This window comes from Mus caroli, unplaced genomic scaffold, assembly GCF_978045245.1.
Source record: "Mus caroli unplaced genomic scaffold, Mus_caroli_1 scaffold_6, whole genome shotgun sequence".
NCBI classification, from domain to species: Eukaryota; Metazoa; Chordata; class Mammalia; order Rodentia; family Muridae; genus Mus; species Mus caroli.
In genome coordinates this window covers 41331065-41354900 of record NW_028227261.1, presented here as the reverse complement: position 1 = coordinate 41354900, position 23836 = coordinate 41331065, and the positions used below count along the sequence as shown (strand labels likewise).

General features: G+C 42.9%; 1 protein-coding gene across 2 annotated transcripts; it reads left to right on the top strand.

Moving 5' to 3' along the window:
* Positions 1–15: 15 nt before the first annotated feature.
* On the top strand, positions 16–23031 carry LOC110288135 (cytochrome P450 4A10). Of its 2 annotated transcripts, XM_085839073.1 has the most exons (13): positions 18–294; positions 1413–1557; positions 2043–2087; positions 2669–2796; positions 5869–5993; positions 6346–6500; positions 6923–7029; positions 7118–7308; positions 7405–7538; positions 18613–18677; positions 18820–18896; positions 21900–22073; positions 22518–23031. In XM_085839073.1, exons 1-12 carry the CDS (start codon positions 106–108, stop codon positions 22066–22068), a joined length of 1530 nt encoding a protein of 509 aa, XP_085695199.1. In that variant the 5' UTR covers positions 18–105; the 3' UTR covers positions 22069–22073; positions 22518–23031. The 2 variants fall into 2 exon arrangements, with proteins under 2 accessions (XP_085695200.1, XP_085695199.1); XM_085839074.1 differs by lacking the exons at positions 18613–18677; positions 18820–18896; positions 21900–22073; positions 22518–23031 and adding an exon at positions 9203–10513 and having other exon boundaries at positions 16–294.
* The last annotated feature ends 805 nt before the right edge of the window (positions 23032–23836 follow it).

Here is a 23836-nt window from a genome sequence, read left to right as displayed (position 1 = left end):
GCCTCACCATTCTCCCACAGGTAGGCGGGCAATCCTTACAGGATTTAGGCAGGAGGTAGAAAGGATTAGTGAGAGTGAGGACAGCAACAGAAGAGTGGCTGAACTATGAGTGTCTCTGCTCTAAGCCCGACCCAATTTGCAGGCAGCCTCTCTGGATTCCTCCAAGTGGCCTCTGTGCTCTGTCTGCTCCTGCTGCTGGTGAAAGCTGTCCAGTTCTACCTGCACAGGCAATGGCTACTCAAGGCTCTCCAGCAGTTCCCATCACCTCCCTTTCACTGGTTCTTTGGGCATGAGGTATGAAGGAAAGGAAGGATGGGTGGGAGAGCAGGGAAGATGGGTGTCTCAGAGACCAGCCATCAAATTCACAGGGCAAAGCCTGATATATAAAGAGTCCAAGTGTCTCATAAGATGCCCAGCTCAGGCTGAGGCATGTCATCCTAACAATAGGGTTACTATCTGGCTGTTGCTCAACTCTATACTGATAGTCTTGCACTTTGAAAGCTTTGGTTGGTCCTACCTAGTCTCCTCCTCCTCTTCTGGCTGAGTACCTTTAATATCTCTTCTGTTCTCAGACAACTTTTAAGTAGTTCCTTGACAAGTTACTTATGGCTATTCTCTCCCAAGCTCTGTGTTTGCCTGGGAATGCAGACATCAGAGAGATGGAAACCTTGCCCCCAGGAGTTCTTTGTGTAACAATGGTGCACATCTTAGAAATTATCAGGCACAGAAAGGGTTCACACTGCTGGGATGAGTCAGTGGCTGACCCAGACTAGAATTTTCAGGATGGGTGAATTACAAATTGAAATTCCATAGTCATGGCACATTAAAGGGAAAGGGTGGGTAGCACCCTCATATGAGAACAATAATGTTAGTATTTCCACAGGGCTATGTGGCTCGTCTTCCTCTTTCCACACACCCTGCAATGTAAGATACTTGGATTCAAGCACAGCATCACTTCCTTGTCCCACAGGGTTCAGCTAAAGAGCCTGGCACAGGTGTATGAAATTACCCAGAAAGGCAACTGGGAAGGGACTGAACTGACCCATTGCATTTTCACCCCAGGAAATAAAGTACAGGGCTAAATAGGAGGATACATGGAAAGGTGCACAACAAAGGATTGTGCAATAGATGCTCTTAGAAAGACATGGGTATGCCGTGTTCTCTGAAGATCTGATGATCTGACACTGTGATTCCTCTGAGGAACACAGCTCCATCCAACAGAACTCTCAAATCCAGCTCAGAACCCGTACCCATATAGTAAAGCTATGAGTGATAGCACAGAGAGTTCATCGAACTGCCCCACCTTCCTGGCAACTTCAAAAAAACAGAGCTATGTTCCTGTGCTTGCTCTACTCTTGTCTCCAGTCCAAAAACTAGGCAAGAGTCCCACCACCTTATCTTTCCTTCAACAGCAGTTCAAAGGTGACCAAGAACTACAGGAAATTGTGTCATGCATAGAGGAATTCCCAAGTGCCTTTCCTAGATGGTTCTGGGGGAGCAACGCCTACTTAACTGTCTATGACCCTGACTACATGAAAGTGATTCTGGGGCGATCAGGTGAGCATGACATGCTGTTGTGAAGAGATAAGCACTTTCCTCTTTGTTACTTGCCCTGTCAAATTCTGGTAGAGTATGACCCTACACACTCTACCATTCTCTCAGGCTACAACCTAGCATGTGGCCAACAACACACAGTACTGAAAACCAAATCCCTTAGCCTAATGTCTTTATCTTTGTTTGTTATTTAATCAAATTAAGATGTTAAGTCTTGTTAATTGTTCCAGGTTTGAAATATCTAATTGTTTCCTTCCAGGACACATAGGATAACTAAGCCACCACACACACACACACAAATCCTCCCTTCCTAAGCCTGACTGTTAAGACAGAGCTTCAGGGGGATATGAGAAAATGGACAGTGACTTTAGACAGTTTGCCAACAGACAGTTTCTATGGGTATCATAGAAACCCATGGCTTCAACCACAGTTACCTTGGGGTTGCCTTATTTATGCCTTTTCTTTTTAAGTCATTGTTTCCCTTTCAGATCCGAAGGCTAATGGTGCCTACAGATTGCTAGCTCCTTGGATTGGTATGTATGTATAAACTGGAAATGTGTTGTACTTCTAATTAGCTTTTCCAAGTGTTGTGTCTCTGGTTCACAGAGAATGAAATGTGACAGACTACCACTGTCATGGTCTACCCCCAAAGCTCTACTCTGACTCTTCACTTCGCCAAACAGTCCTATATGAACATCAATTTGATCTACCTTCCTCTTTGGCAATTTTTATCTCACAGCTGTCATAATCACAGCATGTGACACTAGCTGGGAAATCCACCTTCTTTGATGTACCATTCTTCAGAGTTTTCTTTAACAGTTCCACTTTGTAGCTCCTTGCCCCAATTTATCTAATGGTCTCTCTGATTTGTTTTTTGTTTTTTTTGTTTGTTTTTGTTTTTATGGTATTTTAGGTATTTTTGGATTTTCAAGACAGGGTTTGTCTGTAGAGCCCTGGCTGTCCTAGATCTCACTCTGTAGACCAGGCTGGCCTTGAACTCAGAAATCCACCTGCCTCTGCCTCCCAAGTGCTGGCATTAAAGGCATGTTCCACCAGTGAGCGGCTGGTCTCTCTGATTTGATCTCACATACACAAACACCTCTCTCTGGCCCAGGGTATGGTTTGCTCTTGTTGAATGGACAGCCATGGTTCCAGCACAGAAGGATGCTAACCCCAGCCTTCCACTATGACATTCTGAAACCCTATGTGAAAAACATGGCCGACTCCATTCGATTGATGCTAGTGAGTTTATTTTACCTTATTCTCCTACACCCCACAGCTCTGCTGTCCTTTCTACATCAACTGCTTCTTCTTCTTCTACTACTACTGCCACAGCTGCCAGATCTGCTGCTGCTGCTTCTCCTCTTCCTCTTCCTCCTTTTCCTCCTCAAACTCTTCCTCCTTTCTTGTCTTCTTATTGCTTATATTCTCTTCTCTCTTTCTCTCTCAATCTCTCTCTTCACCTACTCAGTGCATGCATCAACAAGCTTCACATATATATTCTACTACGTTCTTCAAATGTAGTTGGAAGAGAAAATTACCAGCTGCTAGGATATGGTAATGCTTGCTCATTGCCAAAGGCAAAGAGCATCAGAGTACTCTTCTCCCTCTTCAAATCTTCAACTTCAGAGAGACTTCTCAGGATAATACTTAGTTGTGGTTTCCTTTGGGTCTCAGTGTTTCTGCCCAGACTTGAGTGACTCATCAGGGAGATGGACTCCAGATCCACATTGTCATAGCAAACCTTCCATACCACCACCTTTCAATGGGACTCTGGATTATGCCTTTTTAGCTAATTGAAGCTAGCTTACAGTTCAGAAGTTTAGTTCATTACCATCACAGTGGAAGTCACAGTAGAACATATGTATACATGATATGCTGGAGAGGTAGCTGAGAATTCTACATCCTGATCCAAAGGCAGCAGAAAGAGAGTGAGACATTAGGTGTGCCTTGAGCATCTGAGTTCTCAAAGCCTACCTCCAATGACCACTTCCTCCAGCAAAGCCACACATATTTTAACAGGGCCACACCTCTGAGTGGAACTTTGGGGAACATTTTCATTCAAACCATCAACCACATTCCACTCCCTGATCCCCCTCCCCGCGTGGGCTTGTAGTCATATCCTAATGCAGAAATACATTCAGTCCAACTCCAAAATTCCCCCTAGTATATCATACCACTGTTCCAAAGTCCAAAGTCTAAGAGACTCATGCAGTCTAACTTTAATCCCCTGTAAAATCAAAATGAAATGGCATATCATATACTCCTGACAGGTACAGGATGTATTTTACAATTCCAAACAATTGAAAAGCAAGCATAGTAAAGGAATACTGAACCAAAACAAGACTGAAAACAAGTTGGTAAACTCCAAAATCTGCATTTCAATATCTTATATCAAAGTGCTCTTGAAATATCTGACTTGTTTCAGTGTTGTTGGCTTGTTCCAGTCCCTGTTAGCAGCCCTGCTCAGCAGATAGCCCACAGATCTAACATCTCCAACATCTTGGGGTTCTAAGGCAATTGAGGCTACATCTTCACAAATTCACACAATAGCCTCTTTAATTCTCTATATAAGGACACACAAGACATGCCTGGCCTCAGCAGATTTCCTTAGTTATGGAGAGAAATTCCATAATCCCTTTCTTCTTTCCTTGACTCTAAAGACAGAACCATGTGGCCAAACTGCTAAGTTCTGATGCTTGATAGGCCTGGACATGGACCCCTCATTAAATTACATTTCACCAGCTGAATTTGATGGTTTTCTTTACTGCCTAAGCTTGGCTGTCCTAAAACTCAATCTGTATACCAGGCTGGTCTCAAACTTAGAGATTCATCAACCTCTGCATTCTGAATGTTTGGATCAAAGGTATGCACCTCCAGACCTAGCCCTAGGCTTTTCTTTAATTCTTTTCACCTTTCTTTAATGTCTTTTTACAAAATGGAAGTTTATCTGGGTGGGGTTATGATTTGAGGGCACTACTTCCTTTATTCCACTTAGCATCAATTTTTTTTAATTGGTTTATCTCTTTCAACACAGGCCTTAGCTACATTTCTACTCTCTGGTGCCTTCTTTCTCCTCAACGTGTACATTTTGTATTTTTTTTTCTTGCTCAGGTTGCTCCTTTTCATTATAGATCTGCATAAGAGTAAATACTAATAACCATATGACAGAATTCATACTAAGCTATTTTAAGATATCCTTTACCAATGCAATTAATCCAAAACTCTTCGCTTTAGCCTTAGGCAGACTTTTTTTGAACAAGGGATAAAAGCAGCCACATTCTTTGCCAAAATATCACAATAAGAGTCCCAAGGCCATATACTAAAATTCTTCTCCTCTGAAACCTCTTGAGCCAGGACCCCACAATTCAAATCTTTCTCAGCACCACTGTCCTTCTACTAGAATATGACCCATTAAACCCCACTTAAACATTCAACTGCTTGCAAATTTCCAAAGTCCATATTAGTCCACACAAAGAATGGTCAGGTCTATCATAGTTACACCCTACTCCTGGTACCAACTTCTGTCTTAATTAGAGGTCACATTACTGTGAAAAGGTACCAGAAAACATGTAATTGGGCCAGCTTACAGTTTAGAGTTTTAGTCTATTGTCATCCTGGGAAGCATGGGTGCACATAGGCATACACGATGCTAGCTAGGTAGCTGAAAGTTTTACATCAGATCCAAAAGCAGGCAGAAGAGAGTGAAACACTGTGCATAACTTGAGCATCTGAGAACAAAAAGCCTGCCCCCCAGTGATCACCTCCTCCAACAAGGACATACCTACTCCAACAAGTCCACACCTCCTAATAGTGCCACTCCCTGTGGACATATGGAGGCTATTTTCATTCAAATCACTACATGAACCAATTGTTCTCAGCAAGCTTTTGATGAATACATAGTAACTGGGGTCACTGGAGACCCCCATTAAAAATGCCATCCTGGCTACTCATGATTTTTGTGCTCTAAACATAGAAGCGCTGCTGTTAGCTCAGGCTGAGCTCAGCTTACCATACACTGATATATTCTCCCTTTTACTCCTGAAAACAGCGTTGCTTATCAGATAAGACATCTTAACTAATTATAAACATGTGAAACTTGCTTTCTTTCTTATGAGTTTCTATATTTAATTTTGAAGTAATTTACAATAACATAAGTGTCCTTTCACATAGATTTGTTTTGCAATCTGTAAAATATCTGTTATCTAAATTGAAAGACTTAGAAGACAGTATATTAAAGTATAGGGAAAGAATTCAGTCAACTGAACACATGTCTTCTGGAGAAATTAAGTCAATGTTTCTCTCCCACTACAGGACAAATGGGAACGGCTGGCTGATCAGGACTCCTCTATAGAGATCTTTCAACATATCTCCTTAATGACCCTAGACACTGTCATGAAATGTGCCTTCAGCCACAAGGGCAGTGTTCAGGTAGATGGGTGAGTGACAAGCCTTGAACTTCAGGACCTTTGTCTTACCAACTGATATGGACTATTCTGTGATGCAAGTGGGATATCTAGGACACACAATAAAGAGTATTACCCCAGCCTCTGTTTAATATCTGACCCAATCCAATCTTAACTCCACCATAGACCAGGGATCCCTAGCTGGGGTGGATTCCTATACACTCATGCCACCTTTTAATGACTTGAAATTTACAAGGGTTATAAGACAGAGTTAATGTGTTCCTCAATGTTGTCTGTTCCTACCATATAGAAATCTCCCAGAGTCCATTCTATCTATGGGTCAAATCTCTCTACAGTCTAATCTGTTCTTTATCTTCTTCTTCAGAAATTACAAGACCTACCTCCAGGCCATTGGGGACTTGAATAACCTATTCCACTCCCGTGTGAGGAATATCTTTCATCAGAATGATACCATCTACAAACTTTCTTCCAATGGCCGCTTGTCCAAACAAGCTTGTCAACTTGCCCATGATCACACAGGTTCTGTTTGTACATTCTGTCTCCCTCATTTCCTAGGATCAGCTCAAAGGGATTATTGATGATTTCTGAGGCATATCCAGACCCTTCAGTACACTCTCATTTAGGACCTGGATCACATACATACTTGATACTTTTACACTGACAGTGTTGGGAGTTGGAACATCAGAATTCTAGGTACTCCGTGAGTGTCATCATATTGATAATGTGTAGTGAGACTTGACCCAGCAAGTCAAGCAGAGCTTCCATTGCCCATGGTGCTAAAAGAGGTCTGACCTACATCAGATGTCACCAGTCTTCTAACACTGCCCACTCCTTACTCACTGACCTATGTAGAGCACATAGCTTCAGGCAAGGAGACACATGAAGCTACATGGGGCTACTATAGCTCTCAGGTCTGTGTGATAATTGATGTTCTGGAATAGATGGAGTGATCAAGCTAAGAAAGGATGAGCTGCAGGATGAGGGAGAACTGGAAAAGATCAAGAAGAAGAGGCGTTTGGATTTTCTGGATATCCTCTTATTTGCCAGAGTGAGTATGTTCAGCTGAGTCCTGAGAGTCTTCCTGGGAACACACAAGGAACAAGCATAGCTCTGACGATGCCTTTTGCTTCCCTGAGATGGAAAATGGGGACAGCATGTCTGACAAGGACCTACGTGCTGAGGTGGACACATTCATGTTCGAGGGCCATGACACCACAGCCAGTGGAGTCTCCTGGATCTTCTATGCTCTGGCCACACACCCTGAGCACCAACAGAGATGCAGAGAGGAAGTTCAGAGCCTCCTAGGGGATGGATCCTCTATCACCTGGTAAGAGTCCAAGAAGTAGAAATGCCCTTATTCTTTAGGTAGGGAGGAGCCCCTGGTCTCCAGTCTACCTGACCTTAAGGATTGAATTTATTTCAGGGATCACCTAGACCAGATTCCCTATACCACAATGTGTATCAAGGAGGCCCTAAGGCTCTACCCACCTGTCCCAGGCATTGTCAGAGAACTCAGTACATCTGTCACCTTCCCTGATGGACGCTCTTTACCCAAAGGTATGAATTGCCCAAGCCCTTCATTCCAGAGATAATTGATGGTCAGTAATCTATGTCCTTCACCTGTTCTGAATCTCTGAGTGCCTGTTTCCTTTTCAGTAAATGCTTCTTACTTATAAAGTACAATAATAAGCCTAAATGACCTACTATACAGTTAAATGATCTCCCTTTCAACTGTTCTGCATCAATACCATTGCAAGCATCTCTTCTTTTATCAGCAAACACTCATTTTTCATTTGAATCTATTGTCTCACCATGGTGAATCCATTCTAATTTGGGAACAGTGACATTCTTCAATTTTTATACTCCAGACTCAATTCCAGATGCTAACACTGTATAATTCAAGGCTACACTTATTCTTCAGATGTCCTCACTGTCACATGTGCGTTTTCATGTTGGGGCTGTAAACACAGGCATATGTTTGTACACACAAGTGGGAACCAGAGAATCAATGTTAGTTATCATTCCACAGGTAATGTCCAGGAGCCTTGGACTGGCCTGCAAGTCACCTATTAGGCTAGGCTGGCCAGTGAGTGGAAGGAACCTGCCTGTCCCCACCTCACCAGCATTGAGATAACTAGCATGTGCCACCACACAGCTTTTTTTAAAATTAGATATATTCTTTATTCACATTTCAAATGTTATCCCCTTTCCTAGTTTACCCTCTGAAAATCCCCTATCCCTTCCCCTCCTCGCCCTGCTCCCCAACTCACCCACTCCCATTCCTGGTTCTGGCATTCCCCTGTACTGGGGCATAGAGCCTTCACAGGACCTAGAGCCTCTCCTCCCATTGATGACTGACTAGGCCATCCTCTGCTACATATATAGCTAGTGATACAAGTTGCACCATGTGTTTTCTTTGATTGATGGTATAGTTCCAAGGAGCTCTGGACTGTACTGGTTAGTTCATTTTGATGTTCTTCCTATGGGGCTTCAGTCCCTTTCAGCATCCTGGGTATTTCTCTGGCTCCTTTATTGGGGACTTTGTTCTCTATCCAATGGATGACTGTGAGCATCACCTTCTCTATATGCCTGGTACTGGCAGAGCCTCGCAGAGACAGCTATATCAGGCTCCTCTCAGCAGGCTCTTGATGACATCTGAATAGTGACTGTGTTTGGTGGTTATTTATGCGATGGACCGCCAAGTGGGTCAGTCTATGGATGGTCGTTTCTTCATGATCTGCTCCGAACTTTTTCTCTGTAACTCCTTCCATGGGTATTTTGTTCCCCATTCTAAGAAGGAATAAAGTATCCACACTTTTGTCCTCCTTCTTCTTCAGTTTCATGCTCACAGATTTTTTTATATGGGTTCTGCAGATCCAGCTTAGGTCTTTCTCTCAATCCCCAATAGTCACATATTTTTATCATCCTCTACATTTGATATAATATGTAGGTTTCTTATATAAAGAACTACTATTTATATATGGATGAGCAAATACAATGTGACTCTAGACTCTTGCCGAGTTTAAATTATTGATTACTCTCCATACAGAAAATGACCTGATGCCCAACTAGCAGCCCTAATTCTTTACCCAAATAGTGAATACAGGGTTTTTTAAAGCTTATTGAACTAATAGTTTTACATTATACATGCATAGAACACACACAGAGAGAGGGGGTAGGGACAAATTTAAACAATATAGAATGGGCTTTTTTTCTTGCAGAACTCCTTGGAATCTTCAATTTGTCTATCTGGATGTCTGTGAAGGAAAGAATGAAGGAGTTTCCTCACTCCCTGATGACTGACTTCTTTGTCTCTAGCATATGATAGAAGTGGAACCCCACAGCTGTTTTCTGCTGACCTTTTGCTGTGGCTTGGTATTTGTTCCCTCAAAAACTCATACATTTATGTAATTTCCAGAGTCACACGTTAATGGAGTTGGGAGGGTGAAAGCTTTGTTAATTTATGTTGATCTTGGTGGTGCTGTAAATTGTACAGAAGGATTCTTGGTTGCTAAGCATGTGCCCTAGGACTGACCTACTTATCCCAACCCAAGATGGATAAACTTAGCTTGACTATGTTTAGAGGTAGATCCACTAGGTAGTGGATGGATTAGATTAGGGTTGGTCTCTCATTGTTCTATATAGTGGATTCAGAAACAGAAAGAGAGAGACCACAAAGAGATTTACAGCTGTCCTCACCATGATAGGATGAAACCAAGGGGAGGGAGCGGTTTGAACTTTCAACTCCAAATCTGTGACTAGATAAGCATCTTTTATTTACAAAGTAGTGTGTGTGTGGGGGGGTGAAAATTCTTCTCAAGGAAACCTTTGAATATGTTATTTTTACTTTATCTATCAAGTACTATTCACTGGGATGTACAGGATAAAGAACCAGTCAGGGTCTAGGAAGATGTGTTCCTTTTATGACACAAAGCAAGTGAAAGAGATCAATGAATTCCATGTGAGTCATATGTGATTCCATCTCTGAGAAGCACTAGGGTTGATGGCAAAGATGAACTGATCAACAGATACAAGACCCCTGCAATGTCAGGAAAGTAACCCTTCTCTCAGCTCATTATGTCAAAACCCTAGGACTGCCACTTCCTGCTTTGGTGATATGTAATCCCTCTCTGAAACTTTAGTACCTATCTTAGTTAGGGTTTCACTGCTGTGAACAGACACCATGATCAAGGCAAGTTTTATAAAAAACAACATTTAACTGGGGCTAGCTTACAGGTTCAGAGGTTCAGTCCATTATCATCAAGGTGTGAGCATGGCAGCATCCAGGCTTTCATGGAGCAGGCAGAGCTGAGAGTTCTATGTCTTCATCCAAAGGCTGCTAGTGGAAGACTGACCTCCAGGCAACTGGGGTGAGCGTCTTAAGCCTACACCCACAGTGACACATCTACTCAAACCAGGTCACATCTATTCCAACAAGGCCACACTTCCAAATGGTGCCATACCCTGATCCAAGAATAAACCATCACAGTACCTCACCTGAAAAACCAGAATAAACCAACTCAATGTCAGAACTTAATATACATCTTTAGTGGAAATCCTTCATCAAATTTAAGTTCTAATGATATTTATTCCAAAAACTCAGGTTCATCTTTCTTTTTTTTTTTTTGTGGGTTTTTTTAACCTTTATTATTTATTTCGTGGTGTGTGTGTGTGTGTGTGTGTGTGTGTGTGTGTGTGTGTGTGTGTAGATGTGTATATGCTGTGTTGCCTGTGTGGAAACAGAGGCTAGCCTCCACTGTTTTGTGCTCTCCTTCCTTTACATGATTATTGAACCCAGGACCTCAGGCTTGGTGGCAACTATCTTGCAGGCCCTGAATAGCACTTTCTGGGGAAATCTGACTCCTGTGGCATCAGATCACTGAGGGAAAACAAGGTTAAATAATATTTAGCATGCCTCTGGTGTAGAGTCCGGCCCTTTTCCATTCATGGGAATGGCCTTTGATCCCAGTAAGGGGAGGAGAGTGGGTGGTGAGCTACAAGCCACCTAAGAGCCTGCGCCTGTGAACTGCTGTGAGGTCACACAGCTTGCACATTCCTGGGTACTTGGATCTCTATGTCCACCCCAGATACACGGAGGGAAGAAGAAACTGCCAATGAATGTGAGTGGCCTAATTCCCACTTGGGTAAAGTACACAGAGACCAGCTTACAAAAGCAGAGTGAAGTCAGACTCATTTGCATGGGTGGCTGGGATTGGTATATCATTGTTTTCTCCCTTGCCTGCTCCCCCTCCTCCCTCTCCTCTCCCTCCTCTTCCCTTCCTCCCCCTCCCCCTCCTCCTCCTTGGCTCCTCCTTCCTTCCCCCTCTCTCCTTTCTGCCTTCAATTTCTTTTTTTTTTTAATATTTTTATTACATATTTTCCTCAATTACATTTCCAATACTATCCCAAAAGTCCCCCATAGCGCCCCCCACTTCCCTACCCACCCATTCCCATTCTTTTGGCCCTGGCATTCCCCTATATTGGGGCATATAAAGTTTGCAAGTCCAATGGGCCTCTCTTTCCATTGATGGCCGACTAGGCCATCTTTCGATACATATGCAGCTAGAGACAAGAGCTCCAGGGTTCTGGTTAGTACATCATGTTGTTCCAACAATAGGGTTGCAGATCCCTTTAGCTCCTTGGGTACTTTCTCTAGCTTCTCCATTGGGAGCCCTGTGATACATCCAATAGCTGACTGTGAACATCCACTCCTGTGTTTGCTAGGCCCCGGCATAGTCTCACAAGAGACAGCTATATTTGGGTCCTTTCAGCAAGATCTTGCTAGTGTATGCAATGGTGTCAGCGTTTAGAAGCTGATTATGGGACGGATCCCTGGATACAGCAGTCTCTAAATGGTCCATCCTTTCATCACAGCTACGAACTTTGTCTCTGTAACTCCTTCCCTGGGTGTTTTGTTCCCAATTCTAAGAAGGTGCACAGTGTCCACACTTTGGTCTTCATTCTTCTTGAGTTTCATGCGTTTATCAAATTGTATCTTATATCTTGGGTATCCTAAGTTTTGGGCTAATATCCACTTATCAATGAATACATATTGTGTGAGTTCTTTTGTGATTGTGTTACTTCACTCAAGATGATGCCCTCCAGGTCCATCCATTTGGCTAGGAATTTCATAAATTCATTCTTTTTAATAGCTGAGTAGTACTCCATTGTGTAAATGTACCATAATTTCTGTATCCATTCCTCTGTTGAGGGACATCTGGGTTCTTTCCAGCTTCTGGCTATTATAAATAGGGCTGCTATGAACATAGTGGAGCATGTGTCCTTTTTACCGGTTGGGACAACTTCTGGATATATGCCCAGGAGAGGTATTGCTGGATCCTCCAGTAATACTATGTCCAATTTTCTGAGGAACCGCCAGACTGATTTCCAGAGTGGTTGTACAAGCTTGCAATCCCACCAACAATGGAGGAGTGTTCCTCTTTCTCCACATCCTCGCCAGCATCTGCTGTCACCTGAATTTTTGATCTTAGCCATTCTGAGTGGTGTGAGGTGGAATCTCAGGGTTGTTTTTATTTGCATTTCCCTGATGATTAAGGATGTTGAACATTTTTTCAGGTGCTTCTCTGCCATTCGGTATTCCTCAGGTGAGAATTCTTTGTTCAGTTCTGAGCCCCATTTTTTAATGGGGTTATTTGACTTTCTGGAGTCCACCTTCTTGAGTTCTTTATATATATTGGATATTAGTCCCTTATCTGATTTAGGATAGGTGAAGATCCTTTCCCAATCTGTTGGTGGTTTTTTTTGTCTTATTGATGGTGTCTTTAGCCTTGCAGAAGCTTTGTAGTTTCATGAGGTCCCACTTGTCAATTCTCGATCTTACAGCACAAGCCATTACTGTTCTATTCAGGAATTTTTCCCCTGTGCCCATATCTTCAAGGCTTTTCCCCACTTTCTCCTCTATAAGTTTCAGTGTCTCTGGTTTTATGTGAAGTTCCTTGATCCACTTAGACTTGACCTTAGTACAAGGAGATAGGAATGGATCGATTCGCATTCTTCTACATGTTAACAACCAGTTGTGCCAGCACCATTTGTTGAAAATGCTGTCTTTCTTCCACTGGATGTTTTTAGCTCCCTTGTCGAAGATCAAGTGACCATAGGTGTGTGGGTTCATTTCTGGGTCTTCAATTCTATTCCATTGGTCTATTTGTCTGTCACTATACCAGTACCATGCAGTTTTTATCACAATTGCTCTGTAGTAGAGCTTTAGGTCCGGCATGGTGATTCCACCAGAGGTTCTTTTCTCCTTGAGAAGAGTTTTTGCTATCCTAGGTTTTTTGTTATTCCAGATGAATTTGCAGATTGCACTTTCTAATTCGTTGAAGAATTGATTTGGAATTTTGATGGGGATTGCATTGAATCTGTAGATTGCTTTTGGCAAGATAGCCATTTTTACAATGTTGATCCTGCCAATCCATGAGCATGGGAGATCTTTCCATCTTCTGAGATCTTCTAGAATTTCTTTCTTCAGAGACTTGAAGTTTTTATTATACAGATCTTTCACTTCCTTAGTTAGAGTCACGCCAAGATATTTTATATTCTTTGTGACTATTGAGAAGGGTGTTGTTTCCCTAATTTCTTTCTCAGCCTGTTTATTCTTTGTGTAGAGAAAGGCCATTGATTTGTTTGAGTTAATTTTATATCCAGCTACTTCACCGAAGCTGTTTATCAGGCTTAGGAGTTCTCTGGTGGAATTTATAGGGTCACTTATATAAACTATCATATCATCTGCAAAAAGTGATATTTTGACTTCATCTTTTCCAATTTGTATCCCTTTGATCTCCTTTTGTTGTCGAATTGCTCTGGCTAGGACTTCAAGTACAATGTTGAATAGGTATGGAGAAAGTGGACAGCCTTGTCTAGTCCCTGATTTTAGAGGGATTGCTTCAAGCTTCTCACCATTTACTTTGATGTTGGCTACTGGTTTGCTGTAGATTGCTTTTATCATGTTTAGGTATGGGCCTTGAATTCCTGATCTTTCCAAGACTTTTATCATGAATGGGTGTTGGATCTTGTCAAATGCTTTTTCCGCATCTAAGGAGATGACCATGTGGTTTTTGTCTTTGAGTTTGTTTATATACTGGATTACGTTGATGGATTTCCGTATATTGAACCATCCCTGCATCCCTGGGATGAAACCTACTTGGTCAGGATGGATGATTGTTTTGATGTGTTCTTGGATTCAGTTAGCAAGAACTTTATTGAGGATTTTTGCGTCAATATTCATAAGGGATATTGGTCTGAAGTTTTCTATCTTTGTTGGGTCTTTTTGTGGTTTAGGTATCAGAGTAATTGTGGCTTCATAGAATGAGTTGGGTAGAGTACCTTCTGTTTCTATTTTGTGGAATAGTTTGTGAAGAACTGGGATTAGATCTTCTTTGAAGGTCTGATAGAACTCTGCACTAAACCCATCTGGTCCTGGGCTTTTTTTAGTTGGGAGACTATTAATGACTGCTTCTATTTCTTTGGGGGATATAGGGCTGTTTAGATCATTAACCTGATCTTGATTCAACTTTGGTACCTGGTATCTGTCTAGGAACTTCTCCATTTCATCCAGGTTCTCCAGTTTTGTTGAGTATAGCCTTTGGTAGAAGGATCTGATGGTGTTTTGGATGTCTTCAGGATCTGTTGTTATGTCTCCTTTTTCATTTCTGATTTTGTGAATTAGGATGCTTTCCCTGGGCCCTCTAGTGAGTCTGGCTAAGGGTTTATCTATCTTGTTGATTTTCTCAAAGAACCAGCTCCTTGATTGGTTGATTCTTTGAATAGTTTTTCTTGTTTCCACTTGGTTGATTTCACCCCTGAGTTTGATTATTTCCTGCCGTCTACTCCTCTTGGGTGAATTTGCTTCCTTTTGTTCTAGTGCTTTTAGGTGTGTTGTCAAGGTGCTAATGTGTGCTCTCTCTAGTTTCCTTTTGGAGGCACTCAGAGCTATGAGTTTTCCTCTTAAAAATGCTTTCATTGCGTCCCATAAGTTTGGGTATGTTGTGGCTTCATTTTCATTGAACTCTAAAAAGTCCTTAATTTCTTTCTTTATTCCTTCCTTGACCAAGGTATCATTGAGAAGAGTGTTGTTCAGTTTCCACGTGAAGGTTGGCTTTCTATTATTTATTTTGTTATTGAAGATCAGCCTTAGTCCATGGTGATCTGATAGGATGCATGGGACAATTTCAATATTTTTATATATGTTGAGGCCTGTTTTGTGACCAATTATGTGGTCAATTTTGGAGAAGGTACCATGAGGTGCTGAGAAGAAGGTATATCCTTTTGTTTTAGGATAGAATGTTCTGTAGATATCTGCCAGATCCATTTGATTCATAATTTCTCTTAGTTTCTCTGTGTCCCTGTTTAGTTTCTGTTTCCATGATCTGTCCATTGGTGAAAGTGGTGTGTTGAAGTCTCCCACTATTATTGTATGAGGTGCAATGTGTGCTTTGAGCTTTACTAAAGTTTCTTTAATGAATGTGGCTGCCTTTGTATTTGGAGCATAGATATTCAGGATTGATAGTTCCTCTTGGAGGATTTTACCTTTGATGAGTATGAAGTGTCCCTCCCTGTCTTTTTTAATGACTTTGGGTTGGAACTCAATCTTATCAGATATTAGAATGGCTACTCCAGCTTGTTTCTTCATGCCATTTGCTTGGAAAATTGTTTTCCAGCCTTTCATTCTGAGGTAGTGTCTATCCTTTTCTCTGAGATGAGTTTCCTGTAAGCAGCAAAATGTTGGGTCTTGTTTGTGTAGCCAGTTTGTTAGTCTATGTCTTTTTATCGGGGAGTTGAGTCCATTGATATTAAGAGATATTAAGGAAAAGTAATTGGTGTTTCCTGTTATTTTTGATGTTAAAGTTGACATTTTGTTCTTGTGGCTGTCTTCTTTTAGGTTTGTTGAGGGATTACCTTCTTGTTGTTTCTAGGGCGTGGTTCCTGTCCTTGTATTGGTTTTTTTCTGTTATTATCCTTTGAAGGGCTGGATTCGTGGAGAGATAATGTGTGAATTTGGTTTTGTCGTGGAATACTTTGGTTTCTCCATCTATGTTAATTGAGAGTTTGGCTGGGTATAGTAGCCTGGGCTGGAATTTGTGTTCTTTTAGTGTCTGTATAACATCTGTCCAGGATCTTCTGGCTTTCATAGTCTCTGGTGAAAAGTTTGGTGTAATTCTGATAGGCTTGCCTTTATATGTTACTTGGCCTTTTTCTCTTACTGCTTTTAGTATTCTATCTTTATTTAGAGCATTTGTTGCTCTGATTATTATGTGTCGGGAGGTATTTCTTTTCTGGTCCAGTCTATTTGGAGTTCTGTAGGCTTCTTGTATGTTCATGGGCATCTCTTTCTTTAGATTTGGGAAGTTTTCTTCTATAATTTTGTTGAAGATGTTTGCTGGTCCTTTGAGTTGAAAATCTTCATTCTCATCCACTCCTATTATCCGTAGGTTTGGTCTTCTCATTATGTCCTGTATTTCTTGGATGTTTTGAGTAGGATCTTTTTGCATTTTACATTTTCTTTGATTGTTGTGCCGATGTTCTCTATGGAATCTTCTGCACCTGAGATTCTCTCTTCCATCTCTTGTATTCTGTTGCTGATGCTCGTATCTATGGTTCCAGATTTCTTTCCTAGGGTTTCTATCTCCAGTGTTGCCTCATTTTGGGTTTTCTTTATTGTGTCTACTTCCCTTTTTAGGTCTAGTATGGTTTTGTTCATTTCCATCATCTGTTTGGATGTGTTTTCCTGTTTTTCTGTAAGGACTTCTACCTGTTTGATTATGTTATCATGTTTTTCTTTAAGGATTTGTAACTCTTTAGCAGTGTTCTCCTGCAATTCTTTAAGGGATTTTTGTGCTTCCTCTTTATTGTCTTCTGCCTTTTTAGCAGTGTTCTCCTGCATATCTTTAAGTGTGTTATTAAAGTCCTTCTTGAAGTCCTCTATCATCATCAGGAGATATGCTTTTAAATCCGTGTCTAGCTTTTCCGGTGTGTTGGGGTGCCCTGGACTGGGCGAAGTGGGGGTGCTGGGTTCTGATGATGGTGAGTGGTCTTGGTTTCTGTTAGTAAGATTATTACGTTTACCTTTCGCCATCTGGTAATCTCTGGGGTTAGTTGTTATCATTGTCACTATTTAAAGATTGGAGCAGAAGCTGTGTTCCACTCACCAGCAGTCTCTAAATCCTGCGGCGGGGGTAGTGGGTAGCTGACGGTACCCCGGTGCTGGTCCAGCCGGAAGAGGCCTGTGGTCCTACTCAGGCCGTTTTTCTGCTTCCCTAACTAATGCAGTCTCTGGTCCCGCGTGCAATTGGATTGGAGCAGAAGCTGTGTTCCACTCTCCAGAAGTCTTAAGATCCTGTGGTGGGTGTTGTGGGTAGCTGGTGAGTGTCAGCCGACCCTGCGCCCCAGTTGCCCAGGTGCTTTTCTGACCGGAAGAGGGTTGTGGCCCTATGTAGGCCGGATTTCTCTCTCCCCAACCAGAGCAGTCTCAGGTCCCGCGTGATTGGACTGGAGCAGACGCTGTGTTCCACTCACCAGCAGTCCCAAAATCCTGTGGGGGGGGTCGTGGGTAGCTGGCGAGTGTCAGGCAACCCTGCGCTCCCGCTACCCTGGCGCTGATCCGGCTGGGTGAGGCCTGTGGCCCTACTCAGGCCAGTTTCTGCTTCCCTAACTAATGCAGTCTCAGGTCCCGCGCAATTGGATTGGAGCAGAAGCTGTGTTCCACTCTCCAGAAGTCTTAAGATCCTGTGGTGGGTGTTGTGGGTAGCTGGTGAGTGTCAGCCGACCCTGCGCCCCAGCTGCCCCGGTGCTTTTCTGACCGGAAGAGGGTTGTGGCCCTATGTAGGCCGGATTTCTCTCTCCCCAACCAGAGCAGTCTCAGGTCCCGCGTGATTGGACTGGAGCAGAAGCTGTGTTCCACTCACCAGCAGTCCCAAAATCCTGCGGCGGGGGTCGTGGGTAGCTGGCGGGTGTCAGGCAACCCTGTGCTCCCGCTACCCTGGCGCTGATCCAGCCGGATGAGGCCTGTGGTCCTACTCAGGCCGGTTTCTGCTTCCCTAACTAATGCAGTCTCAGGTCCCGCGCAATTGGATTGGAGCAGAAGCTGTGTTCCACTCACCAGCAGTCCCAAAATCCTGTGGCGGGGGTCGTGGGTAGCTGGCGGGTGTCAGGCAACCCTGCGCTCCCGCTACCCCGGCGCTGATCCAGCCGGATGAGGCCTGTGGTCCTACTCAGGCCGGTTTCTGCTTCCCTAACTAATGCAGTCTCAGGTCCCGCACAATTGGATTGGAGCAGAAGCTGTGCTCCACTCACCAGAAGTCTTAAGATCCTGTGGCGGGTGTTGTGGGCAGCTGGCGAGTGTCAGCAGACCCTGCGCCCCAGCTGCCCAGGTGCTTTTCTGACCGGAAGAGGGTTGTCCAGGTTCATCTTTCTTGCTTCTCTCTCTTACACTCCATTTTTTATACTCCTCACTGGTGCCTCAAGTTTTTTCCCAACTCATGCACATGTGCAGAAAGTGATGTTCTATAGCACCCAAGTATCTTGTGCGGGCATATCATCCCTTGCTGTCTCATGAACCAAGGAGTTACCCCTGGGTGTAACCCATCTTCTCACATATTCGTATCTTCCCCTACAGGTGTCCAGGTCACACTCTTCATTTATGGTCTCCACCACAACCCGAAGGTGTGGCCAAACCCAGAGGTAGGAGTCCCCCACAGAGGGCAGAGAAGTTGGTCTCAAGACCAATATATACCTCCTATTGTTCCCACCTCTGGGCATATTGTCCCCTTGTGGGTTGCCATTGACCTCTACCTGTTCTAACTGAGGTGCTGTCTCCCTGCAGTTGTTTGACCCTTCCAGGTTTGCACCAGACACTCCCCGACACAGCCATTCATTCCTGCCCTTCTCAGGAGGAGCCAGGTGAGACATCTTGTATATGATGATGGAATATACTGTGGAGAATATTTGCAGCATACCTTGTTTTTGGTCTCCTGCATATATGACATCCCCAGGTACATCCTGATAGGTGGCTATGGGAGGGGGAGGAGCTTCTTGAGGATGTTTCTGTGCACTAAAGGAGTGTAGCACATCAGGACACACTATGAATACATCAATCAATTGGTCAAACAAATTTATGTCAGTGGTTGCCATTCACTTGCATGTGTTCTGATATTTTCCTCTCCTTAAGGGCAGGACTTTACATTGATTTTATTTTAAGTGATTTTAACTTTAGGTGTCCACCTTGTCTAATTTTAGGGCACTTTAAAAAAGTGTCTTTTCCATACCTCAACTTGACCCATCACCATTCCTAGGTAGTTCTTTATTTCGGAATCATTGTGCAAGTAATTCATTTGCTTGCATGCCTGCCTGCCAATAACATGCAAGCAACTATCCAATGAGATATGTGAAGTGTTACAGTGGTTCATTTGAGGCAGCTGTTCAATGAGATACGTAGAGTGTTACAGTGGGTCATTTGAGGCAAGGTTCATACCAGGATATGCTGATCCCACGTTTGCACTCTTTCCTAACAGAATTTTTGAATCGATGTTGATACTCACATCTCTTGCAGTTGCCCAATGACCAAAACTTGACAGATAATGTATATTCCTCAAATTTACAAGTAGAGGCTATGTAGTCTAATTTCAGACAAAAGGCGTTATAGAGGAGGAGATTAGTCTGCTTTTAAGTAAATCCTCTGTTTTACATATAACATAGCAGTTTTTAATGTCTCTAGTGAGTTGAAATAGCTCCTGAACTGGACAAAGACTTTCTGATGCCTTCTAGGGAAATTGTCCCTTGGGACCTGACTCACTGTAAGCTTTCAAAGGTGGTACAGAAGAAGGTTTCATGAATTCATGAAGTGGCAAATCAGCTGTCACAGAACAGGTTATAAGTAAGTTGTTCTTTGAAGCACAGGCTATGCACACACACTTGGTGTACTTCAGGATTGAATGCTCTGCTTGCCACTCACTGCAAGCCATGTCTCTGCCACTAGAAGACAGGAGAGTATTGGGCAACTCAGCTTAAGTTGGAACAAACCATGCTTCTGCTGATGCTTTCTAAGACAGAGTCTCAGGCTTGTCTGGAGCTCATGGTCTCTCTCCCTCTACTTCCCAAGTACTGGGATTCAGTCATAGGTTTCCACAGCTTGCTTTAATCTGAAGGTAATTAATTTTTGTTGTATTTCATTATATATTTTTCATTCCTTAAATTCAAATAAATTAAATTTTAAGAACCAAGAAAAAATAATTATTTCAAATGTAAAATAAAGTTTAAACCACTCCTATGTGTCAGGTGAAATGCTACATAAAAACATAGGAATAGTGATACTATCCCTTCCTGCCTCTAAGAGTTCAAAACTGTCATCTACAAAGAAAAATATATCTGCAATTAAAATATATTCATCCTCCATTCTTTCACTTGCCCACTTAGCAGGTTGCAGAACATTCCATGTTCCTGTCATCATCCCATGCCCTGATTGTGGCATGCCCTTGAATATGGCACTTAGGAGGAACAGGGACAGTCATGAAACACTAAGAGCCAGCTAGCTACTCATTGAGCTGAGCTTTGGAAATATGAAGCCTAGGGGTGGGGTGGGGGAGTGGAGGCAGAGGAGACATGCTCAAACACCACAACAGTTTGATCTTAAGTAGGAAGTGGGAGAGGCAGGAAAGAGATGAGAGCAACAGCCAGAAGAGGATAGAGCTGCAGCTAGGAATTTGTTGTTTTGGTATGAATTGTTTAATTTTCTTTTTACTTATTCACTTTATATCCCACTCACTGACTCCCTTCCAGTCATCCCTCCCACAATTCTTCCCCCTTCCCCCTTCCCCCTTCCCCCTTCCCCTCACATCTGAGCAGGTGGGGGTCGCCCTGAGTAGCCCCCCTCAACTCTGGCACTTCAAGTCTCTGTGAAACTAAGCACTTCCTCTCCCACTGAGGCCAGACAAAGCAGGCCAGCTAGAAGAACATATCTCACATACAGGCAATGGCAAAGCTCATCAAGAAGAAAGGCCCAAATGACAGAGAATTTTACTTAGAAGGAGGAATAAAATAGTCATAAGAAGCAGATGGAGGGGGGAACTAGGAGGGAGGATGAAGAGGGTAAAAAGGGTTGAGGATCAGGTGTGGAGAAGAACTAGCCATCAGGAGAGATGGCTAGTTGGCCATGAAAATGAATGGGTATTTGAAACTGATTTGGGTGAGGAGGTAGGGGGCATCTCCACAATGAGACATAGACCTGGGACACAGGAAGAGCCCAAGAATCAATGGGAATGACCTTATCTGTGACTCACTACACTGGGGATATGTAACCTGAAGAGGCAACTAGGCACTGAACACAGCCTTACCTTGATGAGGTATAGAGGGTGAGCTCAGAAGGAGGGTCAGGGAGACCAAAGAAGACCAGGAAAGGAAACTGAAGAAGGAATTGCAAACATTTCTAAAGTAGAGTTAGAAGTCTATAGATGATGCTGGATTAAGGAGGTGGGCTACCCTAATTAGGAAGCAGATGGGGCAGCCACTTGAAGATCCTCAACACAGTCTTCCTGTAGGAACTTTTCTACTGATAATCTGATTCCACTCTGTGGAAGCTATGTGCTAGATCTCCCTGAATGGAGTAAACTAAGCAAGGATTAACATATTAAATTATCCATAAGTTTGACCTCTAGTCCTTAAAATGCTGGCCTAACAGATTTCATATCACTAAAAGAAGTAGGGTCAAAGTGGCCTTGAAAAATGTTGAGGCTATGTCAAAAATTCAGGAGAGCCAAGACCTAGGGTGAAAGTATGTATGACCTGTAGTCACAGCTGTTAGACTGAACCTGTGACAGTAGGCCCTGAATGTTGTTCTGGGTTGTTTCAAGAGTCAACCCTTAAAAGAGGTGAGAGGCTAATGAGTTGTATTGTCCCTTTCTGACCCAGGAACTGCATTGGGAAACAATTTGCTATGAGTGAGATGAAGGTGATTGTGGCCCTGACACTGCTCCGCTTCGAGCTACTGCCAGATCCTACCAGGGTCCCCATGCCCTTAGCCCGACTTGTGCTGAAGTCCAAAAATGGGATCTACCTACATCTCAAGAAACTCCACTGATTCTGGTAAGGACAAGGACAGACTCTATAAACATGCTGCTTGACATCTTGTCCTGTCACCATCTTCCTCTGTCTGCTCATCTTTCTTCACACCTATTTGTTCCATGCCTACTACTCTCTCTCTCTCTCTCTCTCTCTCTCTCTCTCTCTCTCTCTCTCTCTCTCTCTCTCTCACACACACACACACACACACACACACACACACACACACACACACACATATACATACATACATACACCTTGCTCTAGATTACCCATTTGTCTTTCTGTCTCCTGCTATCCACATCTGACTGTGCACCTGATCATGAACCTCCTCTCTCCTCCAGCCTTCTCTCCTTGCCTCTTCACTTCCCACCATCTTATTTTTCCCTACATGACTTCTTCATTTTACCAATAATCAATTGTCACAACCTTGGTAGCCTGAAATAATTGAAAGCTATTATCTTACAGTTTTGGAGCTCCAATGCCTGAGATGAGTTTCACTGGCAGAAAGCTAAGTTGTTGGTGTGACCAACCTTCTTCAGAAGAGGACTCCAGAGAGTCCTCTCCTCTGTTCAGTACAGATCATCATTCCTTGACACTGGAATATTCCCTTGCTTCAAAGCCAGCACCCTCCTCATCCCCTCTCTTCTAATGTCCTTCCCTTTCACAAACGCTTATGACAACATCAAGATCCCTAAAAGCTCCAAGATAGTTTTCCCATCTAAATGTATCTTATTCAACCTAACCTACTAAGTTCCTTTTGAATTATGAGGAATTATTCAATATGTACCATGGGCTCGAAAACCCAAGGCCTGAACATCATTGTGAAGCCATTATTCAGCCTAGTATCATTTTCACATGACAGTTACCTAATGCGTTCATGTAAATCTACCCTGCATAGTCTCTCTCTACCTGACTAATCCTCACACAAGTTTGTCCATCTTCCCTCCTTTCTGCAATAAAGTTCGCAGTGTCATACACAGCATTTGTCTTCTCGTGATGGATCTGAACACAGGTTCCCATATTGCTTGAAACTGTTCCTGGATCAGGATCCATGATGGGTTCTCTGCCTTCCCTGGTCTGCCATGTTTAATTTGCAAGGATAATCAACACTGATCAGTTGGGAATGAAGAATCAGCTCTGATTAGTAAGGAACCATCATCATTGTGACAAAATCTTCTGTTAAGCAGAATATGGGGCAGAAAGGTTGTAAAATTGGAGGACTAGGGAGTTTGCTATGAGAGTTTATCTCTTATATAAAGAAGCTATAAACATAAAAGTTCACCAACATGGCCACATAAATGTGAGCTCAACAAAGATTACATCTAAGAACATGTCAAAGCCACAAGACCTCAACCCTACATAAAGACTCTAGGCAACTAAGGGGAGCTGGGAGCAGAACGGGTGCCTTCCACAGGGAAGAGTACACCAAGTGGTTGTCCAGTGCCAAATGTTCAGCCCTGAAAACAAATGTACATATGTACAAATAACATTGTTCAAACTAAGTAGATTATATTTCTCTCTCTCTCTCTCTCTCTCTCTCTCTCTCTCTCTCTCTCTCTCTCTCTCTCTCTCTCTCTCTCTCTCTTTGTGGTGTGTGTGTGTGTGTGTGTGTGTGTGTGTGTGTGTGTGTGATAGTGATTCATGAAAAAGGACATCATGAATTTGAAGGAGAGTGGAAAGAGGTATATAGAAAGGTTTGAGGGAGGAAAGGGAAGGGAGGAATGTTGTAATCATAATCTCAAACATTAACAAAAATTAAACCTTCGGTTAAGTGTTTCTTCAGG

Excerpts from the sequence above, each read along its gene's own strand:
- LOC110288135 (XM_085839073.1), top strand. The coding sequence starts at position 106 with ATGAGTGTCTCTGCTCTAAGCCCGACCCAATTTGCAGGCAGCCTCTCT. Across the intron at positions 7,539-18,612 it reads TGGACGCTCTTTACCCAAAG|GTGTCCAGGTCACACTCTTC; the intron begins GTATGAATTGCC and ends CTTCCCCTACAG. Across the intron at positions 18,897-21,899 it reads CCCTTCTCAGGAGGAGCCAG|GAACTGCATTGGGAAACAAT; the intron begins GTGAGACATCTT and ends TTTCTGACCCAG.